Source organism: Amphibalanus amphitrite, unplaced genomic scaffold (assembly GCF_019059575.1).
Source record: "Amphibalanus amphitrite isolate SeventyFive unplaced genomic scaffold, NRLGWU_Aamphi_draft 000092F_arrow, whole genome shotgun sequence".
Lineage (NCBI taxonomy): Eukaryota > Metazoa > Arthropoda > Thecostraca > Balanomorpha > Balanidae > Amphibalanus > Amphibalanus amphitrite.
In genome coordinates this window covers 747,207-774,723 of record NW_024881588.1, presented here as the reverse complement: position 1 = coordinate 774,723, position 27,517 = coordinate 747,207, and the positions used below count along the sequence as shown (strand labels likewise).

Below are 27,517 nucleotides of genomic sequence, written 5' to 3'. Positions count from 1 at the left end.
TAATGAGGAGGATGTAATATGTCCGTATACCAATTTTGACGGAAATCGCAGGGGCTCACCCAAATGACCTTGAAATTCAAACCTCCGTAACTTCGTAAATATGGCGGGCCGAGCTTAAATTTTGTGATATTCGTAATGAGGAGCATCTAGTGTGTCCGTACACAAATTTTGACGGAAATCGTAGGGGCTCTCCCGAATGACCTTGAAATTCAAACATCCGTAACTTCGTAAATATGGCAGGCCGAGCTTAGATTTTGGGTGCATCGTAATCAGGACGTTACGTACTATCCACTGACCAAGTTTGGTCCAAATCGTAGGGGCTCACCTGATTCCGAATCTTAGATTATAGATTAGGATTCACTTACATCTAACTTGACGACCGTATAATTCTGCTCATGCAGCGAGCGACGTTTGTTTTTTAACCAATCAGAGAAGAGCTCTGTGTGTTTACGTGAGCGCTTTTTGCGTGGTGGAACAGACGCGGGTACCTTGAGGCGAATTCTACATTGTTTACGGTGGTTAGCCCGAGATTCACTATAGGAAGGCAACTATGAATCGACTCATTGTGAGCTATCACAACCTTCTTAAACGACTTATCGGGTTATCGAAATTTGAGAGTACGAGTATGACATGTGCATATTTTAGAGTGCTGAATTGTGAAAGCGTGTTCAGGAAACTTATTTATAAGTTTCTGAGAAGACTTGAACAAAGCCCCAATAGCATCATTGAAGCAATCAATTCAGGGGATCTCCGTTTCAGATCAAAACTGAGACGCTTTTGGCTCAGTAAGCTCTATTGTCATGCTGTGCTACATTGAATGTGCATCGACTGGGAGTGTGCCTTAATCGATGTTTGTTGTTCATCCATCATCCATCTGGTACATCCATCATCAACTCATAGCAATGGACTGTTAGTCTGAAATACAAATCTATCTATCTATCTATCTATCTATTCACGAGGAGGTATGAGTTTTTTTTTTTGCATTTGTATACGATAGTTTCAATGGTTGATGGCTTGAGAGTATTTCTTATTAACCTTGGTTATGACATGATATTTTTGTCTTTCATTTGACTCGTATCAATGTGTTATGTTTTGGAAGCTAGATGGATGATAAACTAAATCAAACTATTTCATATTAGATGAGTTTCAGTACTACTAGTGTTTTTTCAATTGATGGGCTGAACCAGTTCAGGTTGAATTACTTAAAGGGACCCTCCCACCTTCAAAAAAGTTAATGAATTGGCATGAAAGTGATGTCGCTCGTTTCAGAAAGAGCAAAAACGAATATCTACCAAATTTCATCGAAAAATATTCACCGGTTTTCAAGATATTAGACTTTTACATTTGTTTACTTTTTGGGATCTCCGCTGTTCCTAGCGACTTTATTTGAAAGTGCGGCATTTGTTGCGCGCAAAGCAGCATATACCACCGCGTGCTACAAAACGTTTTAGTCAAACATTCAACGGACATTCGAAAGCCTGATGACGTCATCAGATTCCCGTAATGGTTAAGAGATAGGGACCACGCTGGTCCCACCCTGCAAGTAAAGGGAAGAAATTTCTTGAACACCATAAAGCTGCGGGGCTTGCGACCAGGATAAATGGTGGTTTCTGAGCCTGGCCGCAAACTTGGCTATCTCAACTCAAAACTAATGTTAAGGTGGGAGGGTCCCTTTAAGTTGTCAGAGAAGTATGTTCATAGACTCTTATCCAAACTGCAAAATGTGACGACTGACATTGATTTCAGGACTTGCTGTATTGGCTGAACCAGCCCAGGAACCAGCCTGCCCCGCAGCCAGTTTATTAGGTTCCCACCAGTGTGAGCATTGCACCATGCATTAAAGAAGACTAATATTTTGTCAGCTTTATTTTCAGCTCAGTTTTAGTTGTTGATTGACTCTAGGCTGATGTATGGGGTATGCCGTATGGGGGTCACGTCACAGACACAACTGTGTCACACAATACTTTAAAGTATTGTGTCAATTGCACCATAAAGTTGGAATGTCTTTACTTAAGAGAAGTCAGAAGGGGGTGGCTGATAATGATAAGTAATGGCCCACTCCAGTATGCCACAGGACAGTATATACCACACATCAGCTTGGGCAGCACAGTGCACTGTGCAGCATCAGTGCTATAAAGGATGCTATAAAATATTACAAAAAATTCTGATACTTTGTAGTCTGGGTTGTTCAATGTTCATTGACTGCTGTCAATAGCATTGCTATCACATGATTTTTCCAACCAGATGAGATATATGAGTTATGACAATGGCTAACAACATCCAACTGTGCACCAGTCCTTATGTAAATAGCAATGCTGTTGGAAAAGATTGATTCTTTTATTGCTCCAGCCTTCTCAAAATGTAAAAAAGGACCCCAACAATATTTATCATTTGTTTGAGGTGATAATGTTCTATTTCTTTGTTTCAGTTTCCAGTTCATGATCTCAATGATCTATGATGAATGACTATTGCTAAATTAGCTGCAATATGAGTTGTGTTCAGCTTTGCAACAAAGGTCATAGGTGCTTTCATTTCTAGCAGCAGGTCAGTGAAATGCTTGAGCTTGAATCTAATGGTATTGAAGTGTCTAAGCTAAGTTGCTGTTGTAACTTGTAAGTTTTGTTCTTATTTCTTGCTTCTGATATGGCTGAGGCCAATACAACATATGAATGGCAAGATATATGCTAACACAGGTCTATGATATAGCACTGTCTCCTGTGTAGTGTGTTACTCTAGTCTGTACCCTCCCCCTCCTCTCCAGCGGCGTTGTCGCCATGTTCAACCGGTTCAAGTCGGCGCTGCTGAGCTCCGTGGGCGCGGCCGAGTCGGCGGCGGCGGTGGCGCAGGCGGCCGTTACCGACGGCGCAGAGGCGGCCGGCGGGCCCGCTGCTCGCCCCGCCAAGTTCGCCTACGGCCGGCCGGCGTTCCTGCAGCTGGAGACGGAGGACGAGCTGCAGGTGGCCGGCGACCGGGTCATCCGGCCCATCATCGTGCCGCGCGACAGCAGCCGGCTGCCCTGGACCGCCGGATACGCCGAGTCAGTGAGAGGAGCCGAGCCGAGCCACCGCGGGGGGGGGGGGGGAATAGTGACACAGACATCTGTGTGCCTGAGGGTGTCTCTGATTGTCAAACTAGTTTTTATTACTTGGATGAAGGTCGAACTTCAACGCTCGACTCATTTTTCAGGAAGACGTGAATTGATGACGTATCAACCTTACGCTTTGAATATGAATAATTCATTTGTTAGTTTGCCACAGCATATTTTCAACCAACATTTGTGAAGAAAATATGTTCCATCTCAATCCTTCATTTAGTACACAAACCGATGTCATATGTTGTTTACCTCACCGCTTTCTTCTCCCGCCGCACAGAGCGGTGAACGCCGGTAAGAGTAAACGTAACGAGGACGCGGCTGCGGTGTACACGGGCGTGCTGCACCAGCCGCCGCCGGGCGGGCCGGCCGGAGACGGGGACGGGGACGGACTGCAGCGCACCGGCCGCTCCGTACCCTACTACTACTTTGGTCTGTTTGACGGCCACGCCGGCCACGGCGCGTCGGTGGCGGCCGCCCACCAGCTGCACCACATCATACACGTGAGTCAGGAGTGCAGTGGTCTGTGATTGTTTGGTGACTGGTTGGTGTCTCTTGGTGTGTATTGAGTCGGCTTATTGTCTTTAGGATCCCAGCTGCTGATGATGTTTCAATAGATACTGGCTTAAGTTTAGCACGATTTATCGTATTCCGTTCCCATCCCGACCTCTTCAAACATATTCTACTTCGGTTATCTCGTTTTCCCTCCCCCAGGAGCGTCTGGTGGACGTGCTGGACCACCTGTTGCCGCCGGACCCGTCAGCTGCCGAGGCCGCCCCGGCGCCCGGGGTGCGGGCCGCCTCCCTCTGGATACCCGCCGAGGAGGTGGCTCCGGAAAAACTGGTCACCGGCGCTCTGGAGGCGGCCTTCAACGATATGGTGAGTAGTGACAAACGCTGCATAAGCGCTGGCAAAACGCTGTTCAGCTCGGATAGCTGGTCTGTTGATGGACGATGGTATTCATTATATCATGCTGTTTCTTATCGGCATAGCTCTACAGACTCGTCATCACCGTTGCCTTGCTCCCTCGGCTGCCGTTAGGACGCGCTGATAGCCGAGGACCGTCTCAAGTACGACATGCGCGGCGGCTGCACGGCCGTGGTGGCGCTCCTCTTACTGGGTCGGCTGTACGTGGCCAACGCGGGCGACTCGCGCGCCACCTACTGCCGCCATGGCCGAGCAGTGATCGCCTCACACGACTTCACCCCGGAGACGGAGCGGCACCGCGTCAGACAGCTGGTGGGTGACGGGAGGGGACGATGGGAGCGGGAGAGGAACTGGTGGGTATGCATGTGGTGGATGGCGATGTTACGCTTAGTGGGTACAACAGTAATTGACGGGTGGGAGACATTAGTGGAGTAAGGATAGTTCGAGTTCTGGAAGAGAATGTCCACAAAACTCATGTTGCTTTGCTCTCAGTCATCGGTTTTCATCATTCGTAGTTTTTTCATCACCAACCTGAGGAATCTTCTTCTCTGCTACCCGCAGGCCTTTCAGTTATAGTCGGGCTCTAACCAACCTCCCTCTGCTTCCACCGACAGGCCTGTCAGCAGCCGGCGCTGACTGGCGGAGAGTTTACTCACCTGGATTTTGCCCGCCGGGTCGGTCGCCGAGACCTGGGCAAACGGGTGCTGTACCGGGACGCACACATGACCGGCTGGGCGTACAAGACGGTCACTGAGCGAGACCTGCGCTTCCCCATCGTGTGCGGCGACGGAAAACGGGTGGGTGAGAGGCGGCGCCAACCGGCGTGGGTGACTGGTGTGTGATAGGTGACAGGCGTAGATGGCGATCACTTGGTGGAAAAGTTGGGTTGCGCATGATGATCCGTTGTTAGTTCAGTTGTCGCAGTATGTTGTTAGTGCTCATTAGAAGGCGATTGGATGCAGGAATCGGTGGTGGTTATTTATAGCTAAAAAATTTACGCTGATACGTTTTTTTCTGCTTGATTACGGTAACAAGTAACACAACGATTTGTCCATTGTTTCCCCGGCATGCGCTGCTGCCACATTATCCGGTTGCTGGTACCTGACTGGTGCGCCTTGCCCTCTCCTTTGCAGAGTCGGGTGTGTGCCACAATCGGAGTGACTCGCGGCTTCGGTGACCACGACCTCAAGGCGCAGAACACCAACGTCAACATCAAGCCCTTCCTCTCCTCCCAGCCGCAGGTGAGAGGTTATCAGCTACCAGCCTCCATTGTATAGTAAATGTACTAAGTGTAGTACTAAGTGAAGTACTAAGTAAAGTTATGGAAATCGGCGAGAACGGGCCCTACAGGTCATCGTGCCTCTTGCCCCGATAACACGAAGATGAAAATGAAGATGTAGTTTGCACAACAGTCGGGAGTGATAGTCACAAAAGAAGTCATTTTCTTGGAAACGAGGCAGGTTATTTGTGTGGGCTTTGGCGGGTGTACCATAAACCATCCTGAACTGAACCGCGTTGACAGTGAATTGCGGGATGCTGATTGCTGATGGGTGATCTGTCTATCCCACTGCCGTTTCGAAGGTGCTGGTGTCTGTCCGGTCTGACCCCTATGTCGTCCGCTCTACAAGTGCCGGTGGTTGACGTATAACTATGTTAATTGCTAGTCCGATATGGGTCCGTCCCTCTGACCCCTCACCTGCCTCAGCAGGCGCTGGTGTTTGACCCCCCCCCCCCTCCTCTACCGTTCGGCAGGTGCTGGTGGTTGACCTGGAGGAAGAGGCGGTCACCGAGTCGGACGTGCTGGTTATGGCCACCGACGGCCTCTGGGACGTCATCTCCAACGAGCGCGCCGCAGAGCTGGTGGAACAGTCGCTGGCTGCCTTCCCCGCTGATGACGTCACCAAACGGCGATATAGGTGAGACAGACGTCACCAAACGGCGATATAGATAGGCGAGACAGACATCACCAAACGGCGATATACCGGGTGTCCCAAAAGTAAGGTCATGATTTAAAACTTAAATATCTCGAGAAGTAAGAGTCCGAATCACTTCCAATTTTAACACGTGCAAGGTACATCCATAAAATTATTTTCTTGCATGCTTAAACCATTTTTGATCATAACTACACCGAGCAGTAGGCATAAAACTGAGAAGGTCGAAATTCAACTCTTAGAGAGGGTCCGTCATTAAAACAAAGGGTAAATACCGCCCAGTTTTCGGCCCTAAGCAGACCCTAGCAGCTCGCCCTATCTCTGAACTCATGCATAGTTTCGCCTCAACCGGTAAAACGTCAGAAAAAAGGTATAATGTACGCACAGGGCATGTATACTTAGCCACCTGTGCTTCGAGGTCATGAGGACGACAGCGGGAATCGGGTGTCAGTAAATCAAGATAGGTGGCCGAGAGTCCTCCCAGTGGTTCTTCCGCTCGTCGCAACGCAGCTGTGCCGACACCATCAGCCAGCAGTGGTTTCAGCAGGATGGAGACTATGCTTGCACCGTCCTGAAGATCATGCAATTGTCTCCGAGAGTGGATGTGAGATCCCGTAATTTTCAGTCAGGGCAACGCCATTGAATGGCCTCCGCGGTCACCTGACGTTACACCTTCATATTTTTATTCTCTGGATACACAACAGAAAGATTGTCTTTTAGGACAACCCAACGAGCCGGGAAGAACTAAAGGATGATCCCTTCGAGCAAACATAGGCGGCATCTCACCAGAGAATCGCTCCAGAATAGTGGAGGAAGTCAAACGTAGTCTATTCATGCACGCGGCCCGAAATGGTAGCCATGTAGAAAAGCAGCAAATGTGGGGCTACGAGCCAATGTATTGACTCATATGTATGTCAGAATAAAAATTTATAAAATGCTCTTTCATATGATGTCCTATTTATATCTATCCATCGCGTATTTTTGGCAGTGTGGCCAAAACAAATGATGACCTTACTTTTGGGACACCCTGTAGGTGAGACATACGTCACTAAAAGGCAATTTAGGTGAGGTAGCTGGCAGTTTAGTTATAACAGCTGAGGCAAACGTCTGCTGAGGGTGTTACAATTGCGTCAATGAATGGTGCTTGATGTACGACGTCAGATGATTTTTAGTTGACATACATACAGATAGACGCGACAGGGTGACCTTAACCCGGCACCGCCTGGGCTATTTCCGTACCCACGACAGCCTGGGGGGGGGGGGGGTCGGATCCGACCCCCCCTGTTATCTCAAGAACCAAGGGTCATATCGAGCCCCACGAGGCGGCGTTCGAAGACCTTCCCAAAGCCCTCTTAAGATTTTAAGATTGAGGTCAACTTTCGGGTCAAGGTCAGGCCAAAGGTCAAATTCTGGGGTTTTGCATGATTAGGCTTACGGACAGCGGAATCGATAGCTGCTGCTCAAAACTCACCAAAAATGACCTCAAAGACCTAGTGAAGGTACCATGTGCGTATAGGGGTCATACTAAGTACGGGTCAAGGTCAGGTCACGAAAGGTCACGGTTTTCACTTTCTGCCACGTCATGGGCGTGCGTCACATGTTTTATGGCTTATTTTTCACGCTGAATCCGATGGTAATGGCTATATGTGACCCCAAGTCAATTTGCTGGTGATAAGTGTGCATTGAAAGCATAAAAAATTCGTTTATACCATACATAACTAAACGAGGGCTAAGAAAAAAGTAAATTTTTCATCTTTTTATTTTTGACATAAAAATACGCTTTTCTAGACGAGCTTTGTCCCAGGAATCTAGTGGTGCCGTTTGTTTTCACATGCGATGTTCAGAAGTGCCTCTAATTCACGAAAATGCTTATGACGTCACCATGCCCTATGCATGATGGAGCTATTTTTTTTTTCAATTTGGGGGTCAAAAATAAAGATAGAAAGTTGAAATTTGGGACATCTTATGTTCTAATAGAGCTCTATAACATATATTCCGGTTTTTTGGAAATTCTGAAAATTTTGGATTTTATTAGCTATTTTCCAAAAATATAGTTTTTTGAATTTTTAGGGGTGAAAAACGCATTTTATGGAAAATCCGAGATAGCCATTTTAAAGAACTCGTTGAGCTGCGTCTATTCATGTCCTTAATTTGCAATTTGCTTTAAACCCTGATTTTTGGCGATTTTTTAAAACATTTACCACTTTTTTACTGAAAACGCCACGTAGCTACATCACTAAAATCGATATATCTAAAAAAAAAGTTTGGAAAAATTTTCTTAAAAATTGCACAGGAGACGTCAAATTGATGGGGGAGAAGGTATGCCAAGTTTCAAGTTGATAGCGTAAGCGGTTCATGAGTTATTCAAGAAAAACGGAGGGGGGGGGGGGTCGGATCCGCCCCCCCCAGGCGGTCGCAAGTTAAGCTGGGATCCAGTTCAGGAATTACCGCGCACGTCGTTTCTTCCGTTGAAGCATACGAATGCGTTGTACTCTATTGAGGGCAGTTCCTGACGGTGATGCGCAGCGTCAGTGACGGTGATAATACGACCGGCGTGCGCTGATGTCTTTGTCCGTCAGGTGCACATCGGCGGCGCAGGACCTGGTGATGTCGGCGCGCGGGAAGCTGAAGGAGCGGCTGTGGCGGCTCTCGGACGGCACCATGGCCACCATCGACGACATCAGCGTCTTCGTCGTGCCCATGCTGCCCTATAGGGAGGAACATCTCCTCTGGAAGGTACGCTCCACGCGCCATATAACCTCCCGAGTTGAAGCGCCCCCTAAACCCCAACACACACACGAAGGTACGCTCCACCACCGCAATCCTCCGATGGCGGCAGTAACTGTAACCGCCAGTGTAATGAATGATGTCCAATTTTAGTTCTGTCCTGTACTTAGGGAATTGCGATGACCCCTCCCTGGTTACATTTATGCGCTGACTTGCCATGTCGCCCCTCACCCACAGCTGGGCCAAGAGGCGTCCGCAGTGCGATGCGCGCCGGCCGAGCCGCCGTCGGGGGTCCGCCAGGTGTCTGAGCCGGCACAGCTGGACCGCTACCAGAGCCTGGTGGAGCAGTGCGGCCGGCCCTCACCGCCGGCGGGTACCTCGCCGAGCGGCAACTCAAGTGGAGCAGCGACAGCAGCAGCAGCGGCAGCGGCAGAGGACCCGGTGGAGACCGGCGTAGAGCCCGAGTTTGCCGACGCCGAGACCGGTGAGCCGACGGCGGCCAACGGTCCGGTACCGGCGGCGAACGGGCCCTCCGGCACCCCGTCGGCGGCCGAGCAGGTGGGGACGGTGCCGGTCACCTGGTTCGGAGGGGAGGACGCGACTCCGGTGCGCCGGCCAGCGCCCCGGTAGCCGCGCTGACCCGGACCCGAGCTCAGAGGCGTGGTGCGCTGGAGAGGACTGATGCGGTGAGATGTGTCTATTTATACGGGGTGCGTGTGTGTGGAGTGGGTGGTTTTAGTATCGCGCACCAGGCGCCGTTCGGGTCTCTTGTGCTACCTCACGTGACCGAGAGGGCGGCAAGGCTGTGCTGGTGAGACGCGAGGCTCGGGGCTACCTCTGTGGGTACCTGGCAGCAGTGAGACACCCACTATGGAATGGCACTGATAGGGACTCGAGTGGTCCACTCTCCGTTCAATGAGTGAATCGCGTCTGCGAGAAGCAAAGGAGCGGCTCTCACAGTGTCCCGTGCCGCTCTGAGCCCTGATCCGTGCCGCTGTTTGTGGGTCACGAACTTTTGTCCAAAGCACTCGGTCGGGTTCGCGTTACATTCCCCCTGGGCATGCTCTCCGCGCTATTGAAGGGCTAATTTGGCATTCCGGTGTTCCGCCTGTATTGGCTTATGTGTTTTTGTGTTGAGGCAGACGGATTCCGTTGTTCGTTGATAAATGTGTTATTCTTATTGTGATAAAGTCGCTTAGTTAGGAGAAAATCACGGAATGCAATCTTGCCAATGTTTGAATAATCGTTTCTTGTAATCGGTCGTTTTTCCGGCGTAATTGGTAATGGTTCATTATTTTTCCAGGGGTTAGTGTTATTCGTTGTGCCGCTGTGTCGATTCCCACCTGGTGTTTTAAAGGGCGGGTGAAGTGTGCAATCAATATGGAACTGATATATACTTTGTATTGGTTTTACTGCAGTGTTATGAACCTCGGTGAGCTAAGAAAATGCTGCACTGTTATATGCAGTCAGAATCGCGATCTTTTGGTAGCTACGCTCTGAACTCTGTGCAAATGTTACTTGCTTACAGCATTCAGGGGTGGTAAATGCTTATCACAGTCAACATTGTTAGCCCTTGAAATTCACTAACTTGCAACTGGGGGGTCTGCTCGGTACCCAGCACTACTTTTAAGTTTTAAGCTGCAAACACTTAAAAAAAGATGAATGCTTCTCTCTGGGTAATGAGATCCTTAGAGAGTTGTGAGGACACTAACTTGGTGCTTGGTTCAGTGGAAAGACTGCACGTAATACCGGATGAAGCCTGAAGGACTAACAAAATTGCCTTTCGGTCCTTCAACACTCCATTTGCTGGTGGACATATTCTTGCTTGATTCTTGCTGTTTGCACTGGTTGGAATAAGACACGCTGGCTGGGTGTTCTGCCCGGTTGTTAGCCATGGAAAAGGCATAAGGGAGGGACGGCAGCAGATTCGTCTATCATATCCGTCCTCAGCAGCAGGTTCGCGAATATGCTGCTGCGCGTCTCCACTGCGCCAGTAATTGTAACAGTATCGATCCGAATCTGCTGCTAGTAGACGGACCCTACGGGAACCCGCCGCGCTGCCGGTAGCAACATAATTTGGGGCCGGCAGATTTCTGAATCTGCTGCTGGTAGACAGACATTCGGCAAGTCCGCTGCCAGGGTAGCCTATTGGGTCGGCGGAATATGTCTGGCTGCCAGCAGCAGAAGCTTGAATATCAATTTGCCTCTAGATTGGCGGACATTCATATTTCATTAACCCAAAAAATCGTAATGCTCAAGGCTCGTAGTCGTCGCAGCCGACCGCCTTCACCAAATTCGCAGTGATAAATGATCACGTTTTAGGTATTTCTAAGGGTATTTCAGGTACGATATGTCCTACCTAAAAAGTCCGGCAGAAAGCGTTTTTAATTTTTGCATGCCTTTTACCTGGTGTAACTTTCGAAATTGCAGCAATTTAGATAAATTGTATCATTGTTTACAGTGCTTATTACGTAAATGGTGCTCTAGTTTCGAAATATTTATATTCAACCGCATCTGCGTTTTTCGTAGTCACTGCCTATTCACCAATCAGCAGTCCGAATCACGCCCATTGATTTGGCGAGCAGGACAGAACATCAACTTATGAACGTGAGTCAGTAGTTGCACCAGAGTTACGTAAGTCAGGTGCAAGGCCCTATATCAGTCGGTGACACTCCAGGGAAATAAGCTAAAATTAGAGCGCTCTATTTATTGCTCCCGCTACTTCAACGTCTCCCATAGGGTCCTGTGTTGAGCTGGTGTCGAGGCTCTAAAAATGACGCCAATTTTTGCACCCTTCTCACGAAAACCGCTCGGACCGCCTGGAAACTAATTGTTCCGCTCTAAAAATTTCATGATCGACGGGAAAATGAATGAGGAAAAGATTGGTCCTGAAATAATTCTGAACTCCCTGTAGAACATATCGAAATATGGGTGCAAACTACGAGCACGTCAAAATCGACAAAACAATACAATTAAACTTACCCGGATTTTTTTTATTTTCCATGCATCTGTGTATGAAATCAGTCGGTTTTTCGGAAAGATCATCTTCTGTTTAATAAAAAATTCCACAATTGCAATCGAGAAAAAAAAACATTTCTGATGTGACAGCAGTTTTGGCATGTGCCAGTAGTGTGGCGCGCGCGGTGCTGCGTGGTCGTCGGGACGGAGTTGTGAGTATTTTCGGTGTTTTAAATGGTTGATGGCCATTTGAACCAGCTTTATATTATTTCCTACAAATTTTTGCATCAAATTATTGCTTTGAAAGACCATTGAAACCCCTTTTCTCTTCATGAAGCACGATTATATTCATCGTCGACGAAAATGGCGCGGGACTCCATGTGCGTTCCGATCGAAATAAATCGTAAATTAAATAATATTCGATGATAAGTATCATATTCTAGTGACACATTTTCATAAAATAAGGCATAAACTTTGCAAGGAAGTCAACATTGGATAATTGGAATCTTATTTTGCTCACATATCCTTGTAGTAGTCAAATGGCTCAATTGTTAGATAAATGTAAGTATATGTTTTGGCTTGATGTTTGCTGTGAAACCACCCAGCCACTTGCTGGTTGAGTGGTTTTCTGATAATTACCTGATAATCATTTCTCCTTTTCCTTAAAAGAACCTAAAATTCTTTTCAAAGTAATCCATTTTTAGGAAAGGCGGCTTGCTCATTGACATTTCATGTTCTTGTTTTGTTATTGCTGGCAGTATTTTGATACAATAATGCAATATGAATTTTTTGCAATAATAAAACCTAAGACAAACTTAGTTAATGCGTCAATCAAACACCTAACAGAAAGATTGTGAGTCCTTGTGACGTGAAGTAGAATATTCTATGAATGTGTTATATAGAATATGCCAAATTTTAAATTAATTTTTATTTGATGCTTATAGCTGAGCATGTGAATTATGCCACAATATAATTTCATTTTCTGGTTTTGAAATAGCCGGCAGTATTTTACTTGAACAAATGTAATATACATGGAATACATGTTGTTATGTTATGTTAAAAGATTAATAACAGCCAACAGAAGGGGCTGTTTCAGCAGATAATGTTTGTACCTTATGCATTACCTTTCTTTTCTGCAGGACCATGCTTCCGCTGGGTGGTCGACATTTGCCTCCTGAAGAAGTTGAGCAACATGAAGACCACCAGATGAGGTGTCTGCAGTTCATGTGGAACTCTGCAGACTACAAGTGTTATGCCAACCACAACCAAAGTGCTGTGATCATGGAGGCATGAACCTCATGACAACACTTCAGATTTGCAGTTGTACCAAAGTGTGATTCAAACCACCTGTGGCATCTCACTCAATGTGTGAACAGTGTGATCATTGTGCAGTGTTCAGCTGCAACTAAGACATTTATTAGTGACTTGTTTTGCAATTAGTCACCAAAAGCATTTTTGGGCTGGCTGCTGTAATTTGTTGTGCACTGCGCAATAGTGGTAGTGTTTTGTCACTTGTCAAGTTGTCAGTTGTGCATGTTGCATGTTTCTCTTCCCTCGGTCCTCATTATCAGTTAAGTGGTGAATTGGCATCACTCAGTCTCCCCAGATCTCCATTGACTGTCTGTCAACCACCTAACTTGAGATGGTATTTGCTAATAGTGTCAGAAAAGGAGTGATTGTAGACATTTTTAGGAATATGAGCTCCGTTTCATGCGTGTTCCAGTGGTCATTTTGTCACATGTCCCATAGTGTAATAAATGGAAACTGTTGTTCCCATTTGGAGGTACTCGCGGATGCAGAAAGCGTTGGGCCTAATTATTAAACGCACCCTCCTATCAGCGACGCACGAAATCGACAAATATCATCCTTTTTAGAACAGGAGGAAACGAAAACTTGTGAACATAGCATTAGCTGTACCTACAACAGTGCATAAGGAATTGAAATTCTGGGAGTTTTTGAAATTCGGAGAAACTCAAGTTGTCGACAGGTATGCCCCCTTGTACGTCAAAGACCGCCTAAAAAACAAAGTCTACAAATGAATGCAGTATTACTATTCGTATGTTTGTCGTAATTGCAGCAGCCTAGCAACATGCATTGCGGTCCGATGGCGAATTACACTCGTGCTCAAAAACTATGCCGGTAACTGCCAATGCACTTAGGTCATAGGTGAGGAGAGGAAGGGTTATGTCAAATGTCAACATCATAGAAATGGCTTCATCTGAGCTGTGCCTATTGTACGTAATTCAACCAATCTATGCATTTCGTTTCTTGCAATCTACTCGAGCGTTCACTCCAGCTTCAGAGTAATCATCCCATATTGTACGTCTTAAGATATTGATTTCTATGGCAGTTTGCAATTGCTAGCCACGTCTCACCTCAGTTTGGTGGCCCCGCATCGGCCCACTCGGCCGCTCTAAAATTGACTTACGGAGGAGGATGGTGGCTTTTATTTTAGCTTCTTCGCTGACTGCGGGGAGCGCCGTCGCCGAGGTAGGAGCAATAATTAGCTTATGTTTGGGACTAATTTCCACGCTTAATTAACATTTTAATGTTATTTTAATTAATTCATGTTAATCTTTGACGCATTCTCTTTCTATTGATACCATCCACCGGTCTGAGAATGACTGCCTTGCTGCGTAAGGGCCGATAAAAGATCACGCTTTTAGGGGTATCTCTTCAACATGGGGTAGGAGCGATAAATAGAGCGCTCTAATTTTAGCTTATTTCCCTGGTATGTCACCAACTGATATACTGTCAGGTGAAGCTATATATGGCCTTGAGGTGAAGTATAGGTGCCCTATATATGGCCTTGGGTGCATATAGCCTTGGGTGCATATACAGAAGAACTTATTGTTATTGGTACATGAAGTGTGTACTCTCGTGATCAAGTGCATGATGAAATACTGAATTTGTACTGAATACAGTCAGGCCTGTCAACCGTGTAGTATAAGAGAAGAGCTGCTTGAGGTGTTATATACCTGTTTTGCTCGCTCTTTGCTTGAATTCCTTGGGCATAAAATGAATGAATTTCAAAGTTTTGCTGATACAGTAGTTTTTAGATTACAAGGGTTCCTGTGGAGTGAATAGTGATCCTACCTTATTGCTGGTAGGCATTTCATGATCACTTCACTACCTTATTGGTAGGATCACTCATTGTGGATTTGATGATTGAAATCAGGAGTCAAAGCCTCAACACATCATCTTGCCTGGTATTGAACAATCATGAGCGATCCACATTCTGAAAGTGCGTGGCGATTACTGCTCAGTTCATAGGTATGTTCATACGTATGTTCAAGGCTATATAAACCAGTACATTCCAATGGTTGAAGTCCCCTGTCCCCAAGTGTAATATGTTCATGTTATGTACCCCTACATGCCTTGCACAATATAAGTTTATGATAACCTCCCTGAATGCCATCAGTTGTTCTTTGAATGAGATGTACTTTTATTTCCAGGAGACACATCCATCACTTCAGGAGCTGAAATATGAATTATCAAACAAAATTTGCAAAATCACAGGTCTTTTCAGTATACAGGTTTTACAGCAGCTTGGGATCAAGGCCAAGCAAACAAGTTGATAGGATATTGAGAGTTGATCACGCAGGTGAACTAGGAGCAGACAGAATATACGCTGGACAAATGGCGGTTCTAGGTAAGCTGAGCAATTCCTTGTGTATGTGAAATATGAACTGGAACATGCAATTATAACATTTTAACATCAAATAGTTGTCCATGCAGCACAGAAACTCCACCTAAGCTGTTCTACAATAAAAATCAGGTTACATTTCTTTAAGCAGCTTCTTCTTGGAGGGGCAGGTCACCAAGTAAAAGCACTAATGGATGTACTGAAATGTGATTGTTAAGATTGGCTGGATTGCAAACACTACTTAACTATCATATATTGTCGCTCTTTTAGGCAAGACCAGTGTTGGCCAAACCATTCAGCACATGTGGGACCAGGAGAAGGAGCACAAAGCCAAGTTTGAGGAACTGATCCCCAAGTACAGAGCCAGACCCACTGTAATGCTACCACTCTGGAACGTGGCAGGCTACGTTCTGGGAGCAGGTGAGTGATGACTTTTTGAATTGCACCTTGAAGGTTTTCAGTTGGTCAGGTCAAAAACATCACTCTAAAATTGATGATGATCATGTCTTGTGATATAAGATTGCAATCAATTACATCCTTAGGTGGCTAGTCTTGTCTTACTCACTCAAGCTCATTTCTGGTACCCGAGTTCCAATTCCAAACAGTTTGGACATATAAATTTGGAGAGTACCTGCTCCCCAAAGATTGGCCAAAGCAACGGTGGAGGTGTCACTGACTATCGCGTGCGTTGACAGGTACCGCGCTGCTGGGGAAGGAGGCGGCTATGGCATGCACGGTGGCCGTGGAATCGGTCATCACCGACCACTACAACAGCCAGATCCGCGAACTGAGCCGACTCTCGCAGGAGACCGGCGAGGATCATAAGGAGTTGTTAGAGGTACGCTGGGCTGCAGTCCAGTCCTTATTGACCTTATCGACCAGCTAATGGCATATGGGAAAAGTGTGAACATCTGCACGAGTCAAAAGTTAAACCTTGTTGGTGTGTCGAATATACAACCAACACTATATTTTCTCACTGGCCAATGGCTGACGTATGATGAGTCACAAATAACAGAACGTTGAAAATAAGATCACAGAGTCTTGTTTACTTCATCAAGAAGTGCTGAGACATTTCCAAACTAAATGTATCCACTTTGCCAACGCCTATGGTGTGATCCGTAACGCAGCTACCCCCTCCACCGTCAGGTGATCTCGAAATTCCGTGACGACGAGATGGAACACCACGACACGGGCCTGGCGCACGACGCCGAGCTGGCGCCGGCGTACCAGCTGCTCTCGCAGACCATCAAAGCCGGCTGTCATGCAGCCATCTGGGTCTCTGAGCGCGTCTGACGAACCTCCTAGCCTAGCGATCGGCACTGCTTGGGATGCTCTGTGCGGCGTGAAGCTCCTCGTGCGGCGCTGGTGGACGAGCTTTGGTGTGTCGAGTCGAGGTTAGCTTGTGTATTGTGCCCTATTTGTGATATATTCTATGGTGAAGTAAATATGTTTCTTTTTTTACGTAAATGCGTTTTGTTGGTCTGTTCTGGTGCTTCAATCCGATGAACGACGAATATTTCTCAGGCGCTATCTACGAATTATCGTAGAGTGCCTGGCATTAGCTCGGCCGGAGATTGTCCACAGCTCGGCGAAGTTTAACTGTGTTGGCGATGCGAAAATTGCGTATAAGATGCTTACAAGTGCTCTGAACAGTGATGTATTTTAAAGAACGGCATGCTGTCGGGCGAGCAACACACCAAAGTTGCGTTCTAGAGACAAATAGAAAGCATCTCGAGATACCTACTTAGATGCTACTTTTATCGAGCTCACTGGTGACTTATTGATTCAACATAGGTACTCCTTGTTTTGTTAGACACTACAGAAACAATGAGGCTGCAATTTATCACACCATCGCGATGGTTTCACAAGATTCACCGTTCGCACACACGACATACACGCTGACACACGAGTTGATGGTATCGTCCTTCCCGAACACAAGCGCCCCATTCAAAGAAACTAGCACCACATTCCCCCCGAGCCGCCACTGACGGCCGTCACACCTCTGCCACCAGCTTAAACCGTCCGACCTGCGGCTGCACCAGCACATGGTAGTACTTCTTGTAGATGACGGTGCCGGCGGGCCGGTCGCCGTACGCCCTCTTCACCCAGACATGTCCGCTCTCGGTGTCCGGGGTGAACGGCTCGCACGTGACGGCCACCGTGCCGTTCTGCAGCGCCAGCAGGTCGCCAGAGCGGCCGATCTGCACGTTCTCTCCCGGGTGGTAGCGCAGGGTGCGCTGCTTGACCAGAATGCTGCCTGCAGTCACCAGCTGGCCGTCCTGGGCCTTCCAGCCGTAGTGGTGGGCCCGCCCGCGTCGGTTCGAGCCGTACTTTGTACTGCCGCCAGCTTTCTTTGAGGCCTGCCTCACTGCTTGTAAGGGGAGTGAGGGGAGCTTGTGTAGTAGCGCTGAGGGCATCAAATGACTGAGCAGAGACATCCCTTATCCTCTTGAGGCTGGCAGCTGAAAATGTGAGTTTCAAAATCATCATGAAAACACTTGAGCTGTCAGCAGCATAATTGACACAGTTAGTCCTAACAATTGAGTTATGAGGTTCAATTTGTTCTGTGCAGGTAAGGTTCAGAAGAAGCATTGCTTTACTGGCATGACTTGACAACTTCCAAAATCTTTTGAATGCATTTTTGAACAGCTGAAGTATACTGTCCCAAAGGTTACTTGTAATAGGCAATACCATTTCTTTTTAATTTAATTATTATGAATTAATACAAGAAATATGTGATAAGATTTTTTGGGGCATACAAAGAATTGAAAAATGTGTTGCAAGAACATGTACACACAATTTGAGCTCAGACCCACATTTCATGTTTCAAAAGTAATTTTGTTTAAGTTAATTGCTCTGCCAGGCGTGCCAGCAGCATATTAGAGAAAACATGTGTGTGAACATTGTAAACTTGACTTTTCATTCAAAAAAGTCTGTCCACACACATTACCACTATCTGCCCTAGAGCTTCTTTTGGTCAAATGACAGGCAAAAGAAAGATCAGAGTCCGAACATTAGATAAAGGCAATATGGGACCAAAGACCATACAGGTAGGTACACTCTGGGGCAGATTAATGTTCCACCACTCCCTACCCATCAGGCTCCCATGGCTCAGCACTGGCTGCTGCCAGTGGCAGCACTGGCACTGGCAGGCAGTACTGAGCAGTGCTCAGGGCAGGCAACACTGGCAGCAGCCAGTGCTGAGCCATGGGAGCCCGATGGGTAGGGAGTGGTGGAACATTAATCTGCCCTGGAGTGTACCACCAGGTGGGTGAACACATTATTGAGCAGTGCTGTGCGTTAGGTAGGTAGGTATATAAACAAAGCAGGTATACCTACCAATTGAGGAAATCTTGACATTTCAATTTGAAAAATTGTCAGGGTGAATAGGACACATTTTGTGCACAAACATGTGTAACAAAAATGGTTCACTGCTTCCCCTTCTCTTCCAGTTTGGTTGCCAAATTACAGACAAATAGGGGGGCGTTCCACGACAAATCGACAAGTGCCCTGCACCCTCATATTTTATTTTTTGCTAAGAATTGGTCTAATGGGTTGTGATGGGCGGGGAAGCCAGCTGTGGCAAGGATTTTTTTCTTCGAACAACGGTTTCCGAGATATAGCCTCGGGCAATTCCTGGAGTTCGCGCTGCAGCCCTATGTTTGGCGGCCTATAACTCAGAAACTATTGGTTTTTTTACGATAAAAACTTGATATGGTTCAACTCACAATCAACAAACAAACATTTTGGCTATCTCGGATTTTCAATTTTTGAAAATTTTGATCACGTGACCTTTTGTTCTATTTTTCGAAGAGTGACCTTGATATTTTCCCCACTGAAAGTTGCAATTTTGTCTGATGACGATTAAAGCCTTATCAATTGTCATTCATATGCGATAATAAAAAAAGTGGTTATCGCCCTGCGTTGACCTTAGGTCAGGTCATTTTTATGACCTGTCCATTATTACGAGCGGGAGCGACAGCGAGATCTCGAGAATAAAGCAAGATAGCGACAAGCAGTAAACGGTAAAGGGTACACACGGATAAGGTCTATAATTTTTACTAAGGTCATTTTCAGGTCAGGTCAAAGATGACGTCACAGGAGCTAAAAGGAAGTCAAAATAGCGGCACTATACATATATATGAAGTTTTTCTCGAATAACTTTCAAGGTATCCCACCTAGGAACAAACTAATAGCACCATCGTGATCCTCTCGTCGATCCGCATCGAAACTTATGTATTTTGACCTCGAAAGGTTGAAAGGTCAAAAGTTGACCCTAGGTCACGTGATCTAAGGTCACGTGATCTAAGGTCAACTTTTGACCTTTCGACCTTTCGAGGTCAACATACATATGTTTCGATGCGGATCGACGAGAGGATCACGATGGTGCTATTAGTTTGTTCCTAGGTGGGATACCTTGAAAGTTATTCGAGAAAAACTTCATATATATGTATAGTGCCGCTATTTTGACTTCCTTTTAGCTCCTGTGACGTCATCTTTGACCTGACCTGAAAATGACCTCAGTAAAAATTATAGACCTTATCCGTGTGTACCCTTTACCGTTTACCGCTTGTCGCTATCTTGCTTTATTCTCGAGATCTCGCTCTCGCTCCCGCTCGTAATAATGGACAGGTCATAAAAATGACCTGACCTGAGGTCAACGCAGGGCGATAACCATTTTTTTTATTATCGCATATGAATGACAATTGATAAGGCTTTAATCGTCATCAGACAAAATTGCAACTTTCAGTGGGGAAAATATCAAGGTCACTCTTCGAAAAATAGGACAAAAGGTCACGTGATCAAAATTTTCAAAAATTGAAAATCCGAGATAGCCAAAATGTTTGTTGGTTGATTGTGTGTTGAACCATATAAAGTTTTTACCGTAAAAAACCAATAGTTTCTGAGTTATAGGCCGCCAAACATAAGGCTGCAGCGCGAACTCCAGGAATTGCCCGAGGCTATATCTCGGAAACCGTTGATCGAAGAAAAAAATCCTTGCCACAGCTGGCTTCCCCGCCCATCACAACCCCTTACACCAGTTTTCAACGAAGAATAAAATATGAGGGTGCAAATTTAATTTTTTATTTGTCGATTTGTCGTGGAACGCCCCTAGGGGAGAGCCATGGATAATGGATTATTAGAAGGATGAAAAACAACCTGTTGCTCATTTCTATCAGAAATAGAAAAAATAAACCAATATATATTCGGGTGTGGCCCTTCTTCAGTGGTACCTACAAGGTGTGATCAGTGGTACAAGATTCTTCAGTTGTGATCTTGTACCACTGAAGAAGGGCCTATTGGTTTATTTTTTTATATTTCTGATAGAAATGAGCAACAGGTTATTTTTCATCCTTCTAATAATCTTATTAACAATGCTCAGCACAACGTTCAAATACCTGAGATAATGGATTAGACAAGGACAAGGGATACAACCATCCCAATCCATGGGATAGCCATACCTTTTTCACGCTGGTTTTTTAATATTATTGTGGCTTCGTTCTTTTACAACCTTCTGTGATAATTTATGAAATAAGTACCACCCAGCCGTGACCCAACTGTCGCCCCAACTGCCTAAGTAAAATTATTGCAAAATTAGCATAGCTTTTACTGTTACAGGCAAATGCCACTCTGACTCATTGGCACACTGAATCCTAAAAACTATGTTCTTCGAAACGTGAGCATGGATGTTATCGCATTATCAACTGTGGTACAACATGGATCCTCGGACTTCTTGTAGCTGAAGTTCAAAGCTTTTAGGTCAAAACGACAGCCTAATTCCCTAATATCCATAAAATGAAATTATTTCAATCAACATAACTCAATACAAGAATCCACCAAAAACAAAATAAACTTACATGCACACCAACAACACGGTTTGCATAGAACCACTGAAAATAGAACACTTTCCAAACGTAACTGAAGCGCCGTTTTCACTAGCAAATCATTACTAAATCAATGCAATATTTCGTTGTGAGTCCACGGCGCATAATTTCTGAGGGCTGTTCACGGACCCTGTGTGCGGTCGGACCGCACACAGCCTCGAAGCTCCGCCCACCGCGTCCCTACGTCAGCATTCCGTCACCGCACACAGCGATCGCTGTGGCCGGTCGGGACTGGCCACAGCGGACCGTCCACCGCACGCAGCCGTGACGTCAGAACCGCCTACCCATCCCCTACCCCCACGCCTGCTGGACGTACCGCACACACCGCACGCAGCAGTGTGCGGTGCCCGTGAACACCCCTCAGATATTTACCTTGGTCTTGGTCGTGGGTTAGGGCGCATAGCCTCATCGGGCTCAGAGCGTCCGTAGATGTCTTGTTGCCACTTTCATGTCTTCAGAGTTGGTAGGTAAGACAATGGAGTACTAAGCGTGGTAGTGGAACGGAAAGACAACAGCGTACCGGATAGAACCAGGATATAGTATTGAGGAATATTTCCAGGTAGGACAGTAGTTAATGTTAGTAGCGAACTATAAAATGGTTATGAACTTAGAGATAAAGAACTGAAAATGAAAGTAACATAAACGACCGGTATCTTTTATGCCTGGCTTTTTTCAACAGTCAAAATAACACTCCATATACATTAATTTGCCATTGATAAACACTCTGGTAACAATAGGTACGCTTGTCTCCTCGTTAGAGTAGGAGGATGTCGTTCATCACCATAACCATCATAACATGTATCGATACACTGTGGTCGCAGACCAGTTGTTCAGGCCGTGTACGTAGGAATGCTTTGGCCGTAGTGTTTCCCTAAGCGCGCTGCGTGGATCCATGGATAGAGAGACCAGCTGGTTAGGTTCGTCCAAACTAATTAGTTTCTAAACTACGTGATCAACTACGCTCGATACTGTCTTAAGTGCCACCACCGTCGATTGTCCTGTCAGTCAAGAAGTGTACATTCATTCACGATCAGTCATACTTCCACGCACCACTTCCACATAACACAGACCACAGTACTGGTGGGACATAGCACACGGAGACAGATGCAAAACAAAGGACATAGAACATTCATATTACATCTAGTGTGTTACATGTAAATAGAGGCACTACCATGCACACAGGCTTTTGACTCCAGCATTAAAAAAAGAAAAGAAAAAAAGAAACACGCGTCGGGTATACATACGCTATCGCACGTGAGTCGCACATAGTCTGTCTCGGGCCTTGGTCTGGCTCTATTGTTTCTTAATTCACTGTTTACAGGCGTTTCATAAGATCGCACGCTCGCAAGAAGATCATCACTTCGTTCAATATCTCAGGAAAGTCGTCACATAGCAGCGATTTCAGACACAGCTGAACCGCATGTCTCTGACACAGTTGCTGCAATGGTTGTCTCTCGATGGCGTACATTGGACAATCGATGAGAAAGTGCTGTACAGAAAGCAGGCAGCGACATCTTTCACACAGTGGTCTAGGCTCTCGATCAATGATATAAGAATGGGTGTACCGAGTATGGCCCAGTCTCAGACGACATAATGTAACCTCTTCTCTTCTACTGGGTCGGCTACTGCTAGACCAGTGTTCCACACGCTCCTTGATAGCTTTCAGAGTAGTGCCAGCAGGGTGATCAGCCCAGAACCGACCAAACATATCTCTGATCGTAGAGCGGATTGCAGGATAAAACTCTCGCATCCCAAGCAGTGGTGTAGTTATATCATTCAGGCTCATGGCTACCTTCGCCTGTATATCAGCCGTCTCGTTTCCTGTTATACCAGTGTGACCAGGTATCCATAACAGGATAATCGAGAAACCAGTATCAAGAAGAGTGTGGACATGGTCCAAAATCTCGGTAATAACAGGGTTAGCTGAGGGAGGGTTTCCAATGGCCATCATCACGGACAAGGAGTCAGTACAAATCACCCATTTCTTGTCACGCTCAGTTTCAATGTAGCACAGTGCTTTTAGAATGGCAGTCGCCTCTGCTGTGAAGATGGAACACTGTACAGGTAGTCGGTACTTCCCATAGCGATCACCATGAATATAAGCACATCCTACACCATTTGGGCCCTTTGCACCATCAGTAAAAATGAAGGCATAGTCAGCATAAGAATGTCTCAATTCATGGAAATCACACTGGACTTTTAGATTGTCGAGGCAACTTTTACGTTCATCAGTAAGTCTTAGTATCTCGCATCTCTGTAAACGCCAAGGCGGTATATGGCTCTCTCTCAGTGCAATTGCAGCAGGAAATACATATCCACTTTCGTCTACCATCTGGAGCATACGTTCATACAATGGAAATCCCGATATTCGTTTCATATATGCCGCCTCCACGTGGTGCAAAGCTGCATGTCTCAATATAAGATGTCTACACGGGTGAGTATCTCGGCTTTTAACTTTAAGACAAAATCTCAGAGTTAGTTCGCATCGCCGAAGTCTCAGCGGAAGAACATCAGTCTCAACCAGCAGTGGTAAGATCGGTGATGTACGGAGAGCTCCGGTTGCTATCCTAAGGCACTGATTTTGTATGGAGTCAAGTGATTCTACCACCTTGTTCTGAGGTCCATCTAGAATCTGGCAGGCATAATCAAGAATAGGTCGTATCATGGATTTATACATGCGTATCAATACACTCCGGTCCGCCCCACAGCTTCGTCCGGCCAAGCATTTTAAGACAGATATCCGTTTAGTAGCTTTACCCTTAACATACTGCACATGTTTAGTAAGATTCAATCTGGAGTCAAAAATAACACCCAGAAACTTCACATCATCACAGTATGGGAGTGGCTGGTCATAAACCTTCAGTGATGGCAAATAAGTCAGTTCTTGTTCTTTCATATAGCGCCTAAATATGACGGCATTGCACTTATTCGGGGAGAAGACAAACCCCCAACGATCGGTCCATTCGGTGACACTGTTCAGAGCTGTCTGCATTTTTTCAATTAGAGGCAAAATCCGCCGACCTCGTACCCACATGGAGCAATCGTCCGCGTATAGGGCATATGAGACATGTTCAGGAATATTGGCAAAAATATCATTAATCATCAGGTTGAACAAGAGCGGGGAGATCACGCCTCCCTGTACGAGTCCATTCTCCTGAGTGAAAGTGTTTGAGAGCACGCCATTTTTAACTTGGAACGTTCGTTCCTCAAGGTAAGATTTAACAAAGTGCATAAGCCTTCCGCGGAGTCCAATGGTATGCATACGATGGAGGATGGCCACTTTTGATGTGAGGTTATATGCACTTTGTAAATCTAGAAACACCGCCAATGTATACTGGTGATAAAAGAATCCTTTCCGCACCTCGGATTCCAATCGAGTTAAATGGTCAGCCGTATTCCTTCCCTTCCGGAACGCACACTGGAATTCAGATAAGATACTGTTCTGTTCAACATACCAGGTAAGTCTCTTTGTCACCATCCGTTCCATGATCTTGCTAAAACAGGAGGTAAGCTGTATGGGTCGGTAGGATGCAGGCTCGTCTTTTGGCTTGCCCGGTTTAAGAATTGGTATTATAATAGAGTGTTTCCACTGTTGCGGTATTTCCTCAGCACACCATATGCAGTTTATCATGTTCAGCACATGTACCAATTGTTCCTGGGAGAGATGTTTAAAAAACGCATAATGGAGGTTATCAGGTCCCATTGAGGTATTTCCACTCTTAAAGATCGCTTCTTTTAACTCAGGCAGTGAGAATAAATCATTGTATACTTCCTCGTTCTGAGACACGAAAGAGGGAAGATGAGCGCTCATCTCCCTCTCGTGCTCGATAAACCTTGGTCTGTAGTGTAGGGAAGATGATAGATCAGAATAAAATTGTCCTAAAACATTTCCCACTTCCAGCTGGTCATCAATCACCTCGTCTCCAACCTTGAGCACGGGTAACGACTTCCTGTATCTTTCTTTGCGAGTAAATTTCCTTATTATTCCCCATAGTTGTTGCAGTGGTGTGTTCACATTGAACAGGTGTAAAAGTTTCTCCCACGACTCCTTTTTCGCTTGGCGAATAATTCTCCTGGCCCTAGCCTTGGCCTCCTTGTATGCCATTAGAAGTGCAGTGGTTCGATTACGTCGAAAACGGTTCAATGCCGTTTTTCTAGCACGGATTGCTTCCTTACAATCCTCATTCCACCATGGACAGCTATATTTGGGAGGACCTGTTTTCTGTGGAATAGTTTCACGTGCAGTCGACAGAAGTTTCTCCACCATAGTTTGATAGCTCGCATTCATGTCAGTCACATCAATGTTGTCAAAATTACACTGGTCAGTAAATTCACACCACTTGGCCTTATTTAAGTTCCATCCTGCAAATATGTCCCGCCCAGGCTCAATAAACGCAGATTGTAATTGTACATCATAAGAAGCATATATGGGACAATGGTCACTGGCATGGAGATCTGAATCAGTCCTCCACTCCATATATTGTCCTATTTCACTGCTGGTGATAGTAATATCAATGTGTGACCAGAGTCCTGTGTACTCGTCCATGCGTGTGGGACAGCCATCATTCAGGAGGGTCAGAGCATTGTTCCTTATGATACTTTCAATTGAATTCCCTCTGGCATCACAGCGATCCGATCCCCACATATAATGTCTCGCATTAGCATCAGTGCAAATAATAAAAGGCTCGGGTAATTGCCCTACGAGATTGTCAATCTCAGTAGTTGTAACCTGTGGGTTAGGAGGTAAGTACAAGGAACAAACACATATACGTTGGCGACCCACTTTCACACAACACGCAATAGCTTGCAGTGCTGTAGTTAAAGGGACCTCATAATGTGGAAAAGAATTGCCAACATAGATACATACACCACCACAACGACTGTTGGAAGGTGAGTATCCGTTATACAGTGTATAGTTGGGAATACAAAAATCATATTCATCTGTGGAGAGGAAATGAGTCTCTTGCAGACAAATCACTTCACACGCTTTCTCAATAAGAAGAGGTTTAACTTCAGCCCATTTAGAAATTAAGCCTCGACTATTCCATTGCATAACATTCCATGCCATTGTTAGTACCTTGTTAGTTTCTTTTTGTTTTGTTTTTTGTTGTTGTTGTTGTTTTTTGTTTTTTTTTTTTGTTTTTTTTTTGTTTTTTTTTTTGTTTTGTTTTTTAAGTTATGGTATGATCACACAGGTGTGCTGTCTACGTTCCCTGTGCAGACTTGGGCGGATCCGTCCACGACTTCCGTGGCAGAGATGTGGATCTGTCTCTGCTCACTCCTGTCCTATCATTGGGTTTGGTAGGCCTGAGTATAGGGGGTGATGGGGAGATCTCATCTGAAAGCATGAGCTGTTTTTGTTTGTTTTTGTTTCCTCCTTTGTTGCTTTTGTCTTTCTTTGCGGGCTTAAATGGCCCAGCATCGTCTCCAGTGCCACTGCTCCCTTGCAGGGCTGTGGAACCATGGGATGGAGCACTGTTGCGGGGCTGAGTGGGTTTTCTTTTGTTTCCCTCAACCTCAGAAGGGAGAGAAGCGTCCAGGGCCTGAGTCAAATCGTCCATGTCATCCTCTTCACTTTGTCTGTTGTGAATACTGAGGGTCTCCATTGTGTTTTGCGACTCCTGACCATCACCATCTTTTCCACTTAGCCGTCCACCCAGAGTAGAGCCGTCACTACCACTGATCTGGCAGGTACTACTGGTTGAACGTTGCGTCAGCAGTCTTTCCAGCAGTGCCACCATTTCACTCATCTTTGACTCTAACTTTGTCACTTTTTCCTTTAGCTCATCATCATTGGCAGCACTGGGGGTACGGACTGTGTTGGCATATGACCGAAGTATTGGGGGAGGCTCATGCCTGTCATCATAGAGTTTTCGTGCAGCAGAGAAAGAGATCTCCTCCTCCACCTTGATCCGACAGATCTCTTTCTCCTTCATCCACCGATCACACACATGATCCTGGCAGGAGTGTTCCTTCCCGCAGTTAACACAGTGGGGAGCACAGCCACCCTCATGGGGTACCAGTCCACATCTCAGGCACACTTTGTTTTTTGTGCATCTCTCAGCTGTGTGGCCAAAAAGGCCACACTGATAGCACTGTAGAGGGTTAGGCACATGTCTGGTAATGTGGTATGTCACATAATCCAGTTTCATTTTAGAGGGGCACGTCGGCTTATCAAAAGTCAGGAGTACAGTCGCTGTAGGTACTACTTTACCATTGACCTTACGAGTGAATCTCTTGGCACCAGTGACGCCATGGTCACTCAACCAGCCGACAATCTCGTCCTCGCTCAGGTCCTCCAGGTCATAGGCACGGATTGTGCCTCGGGAAGAGTTGAGCCTCCTGTCCTTTA

The 27,517-nt window shown here is 46.0% G+C and overlaps 3 protein-coding genes across 23 annotated transcripts; 2 read left to right on the top strand and 1 right to left on the bottom strand.

Annotated features, from left to right (window-relative positions):
- The first annotated feature begins 522 nt into the window (after window positions 1-522).
- Window positions 523-10,148, top strand: LOC122380169 (protein phosphatase 1H-like). 6 transcript variants are annotated; one of them, XM_043363066.1, is made up of 11 exons: window positions 523-565; window positions 2,429-2,544; window positions 2,762-3,037; window positions 3,372-3,594; window positions 3,806-3,970; window positions 4,133-4,330; window positions 4,633-4,815; window positions 5,152-5,259; window positions 5,771-5,934; window positions 8,529-8,685; window positions 8,914-10,148. In XM_043363066.1, exons 3-11 carry the CDS (start codon window positions 2,775-2,777, stop codon window positions 9,304-9,306), a joined length of 1,854 nt encoding a protein of 617 aa, XP_043219001.1. In that variant the 5' UTR covers window positions 523-565; window positions 2,429-2,544; window positions 2,762-2,774; the 3' UTR covers window positions 9,307-10,148. The 6 variants fall into 6 exon arrangements, with proteins under 6 accessions (XP_043219001.1, XP_043218999.1, XP_043219002.1 ...); XM_043363064.1 differs by having other exon boundaries at window positions 552-617; XM_043363067.1 differs by lacking the exon at window positions 523-565 and adding an exon at window positions 951-962.
- A 791-nt stretch (window positions 10,149-10,939) lies between these two features.
- LOC122380172 (5-demethoxyubiquinone hydroxylase, mitochondrial-like) lies at window positions 10,940-16,747 on the top strand. 11 transcript variants are annotated; one of them, XM_043363084.1, is made up of 5 exons: window positions 10,940-11,019; window positions 15,090-15,286; window positions 15,551-15,700; window positions 15,976-16,118; window positions 16,427-16,747. In XM_043363084.1, the coding sequence occupies exons 2-5, from the start codon at window positions 15,121-15,123 to the stop codon at window positions 16,571-16,573; spliced, it is 606 nt and encodes a 201-aa protein (XP_043219019.1). In that variant the 5' UTR covers window positions 10,940-11,019; window positions 15,090-15,120; the 3' UTR covers window positions 16,574-16,747. The 11 variants fall into 11 exon arrangements, with proteins under 11 accessions (XP_043219019.1, XP_043219012.1, XP_043219023.1 ...); XM_043363077.1 differs by lacking the exon at window positions 10,940-11,019 and adding an exon at window positions 11,174-11,283; XM_043363088.1 differs by lacking the exon at window positions 10,940-11,019 and adding an exon at window positions 11,292-11,310.
- Window positions 16,748-16,921: 174 nt separating this feature from the next.
- Window positions 16,922-21,293, bottom strand: LOC122380173 (50S ribosomal protein L27-like). 6 transcript variants are annotated; one of them, XM_043363093.1, is made up of 2 exons: window positions 21,139-21,293; window positions 16,922-17,742 (listed from the first exon to the last, which is right to left on the bottom strand). In XM_043363093.1, the coding sequence occupies exon 2, from the start codon at window positions 17,716-17,718 to the stop codon at window positions 17,275-17,277; it is 444 nt and encodes a 147-aa protein (XP_043219028.1). In that variant the 5' UTR covers window positions 17,719-17,742; window positions 21,139-21,293; the 3' UTR covers window positions 16,922-17,274. The 6 variants fall into 6 exon arrangements, with proteins under 6 accessions (XP_043219028.1, XP_043219024.1, XP_043219026.1 ...); XM_043363089.1 differs by lacking the exon at window positions 21,139-21,293 and adding an exon at window positions 20,743-21,125; XM_043363091.1 differs by lacking the exon at window positions 21,139-21,293 and adding an exon at window positions 20,898-20,924.
- Between the last annotated feature and the right edge of the window lie 6,224 nt (window positions 21,294-27,517).

Bases quoted from the DNA above. Each gene is read 5' to 3' on its own strand.
- LOC122380169 (XM_043363066.1), top strand. From the start codon at position 2,775: ATGTTCAACCGGTTCAAGTCGGCGCTGCTGAGCTCCGTGGGCGCGGCC. The intron at 3,971-4,132 runs GTGAGTAGTGAC...GGCTGCCGTTAG, and splicing joins AGGCGGCCTTCAACGATATG to GACGCGCTGATAGCCGAGGA. The intron at 5,260-5,770 runs GTGAGAGGTTAT...ACCGTTCGGCAG, and splicing joins TCCTCTCCTCCCAGCCGCAG to GTGCTGGTGGTTGACCTGGA.
- LOC122380172 (XM_043363084.1), top strand. From the start codon at position 15,121: ATGAATTATCAAACAAAATTTGCAAAATCACAGGTCTTTTCAGTATAC. The intron at 15,287-15,550 runs GTAAGCTGAGCA...TCGCTCTTTTAG, and splicing joins TGGACAAATGGCGGTTCTAG to GCAAGACCAGTGTTGGCCAA. The intron at 16,119-16,426 runs GTACGCTGGGCT...CTCCACCGTCAG, and splicing joins ATCATAAGGAGTTGTTAGAG to GTGATCTCGAAATTCCGTGA.
- LOC122380173 (XM_043363093.1), bottom strand. From the start codon at position 17,718: ATGTCTCTGCTCAGTCATTTGATGCCCTCAGCGCTACTACACAAGCTC.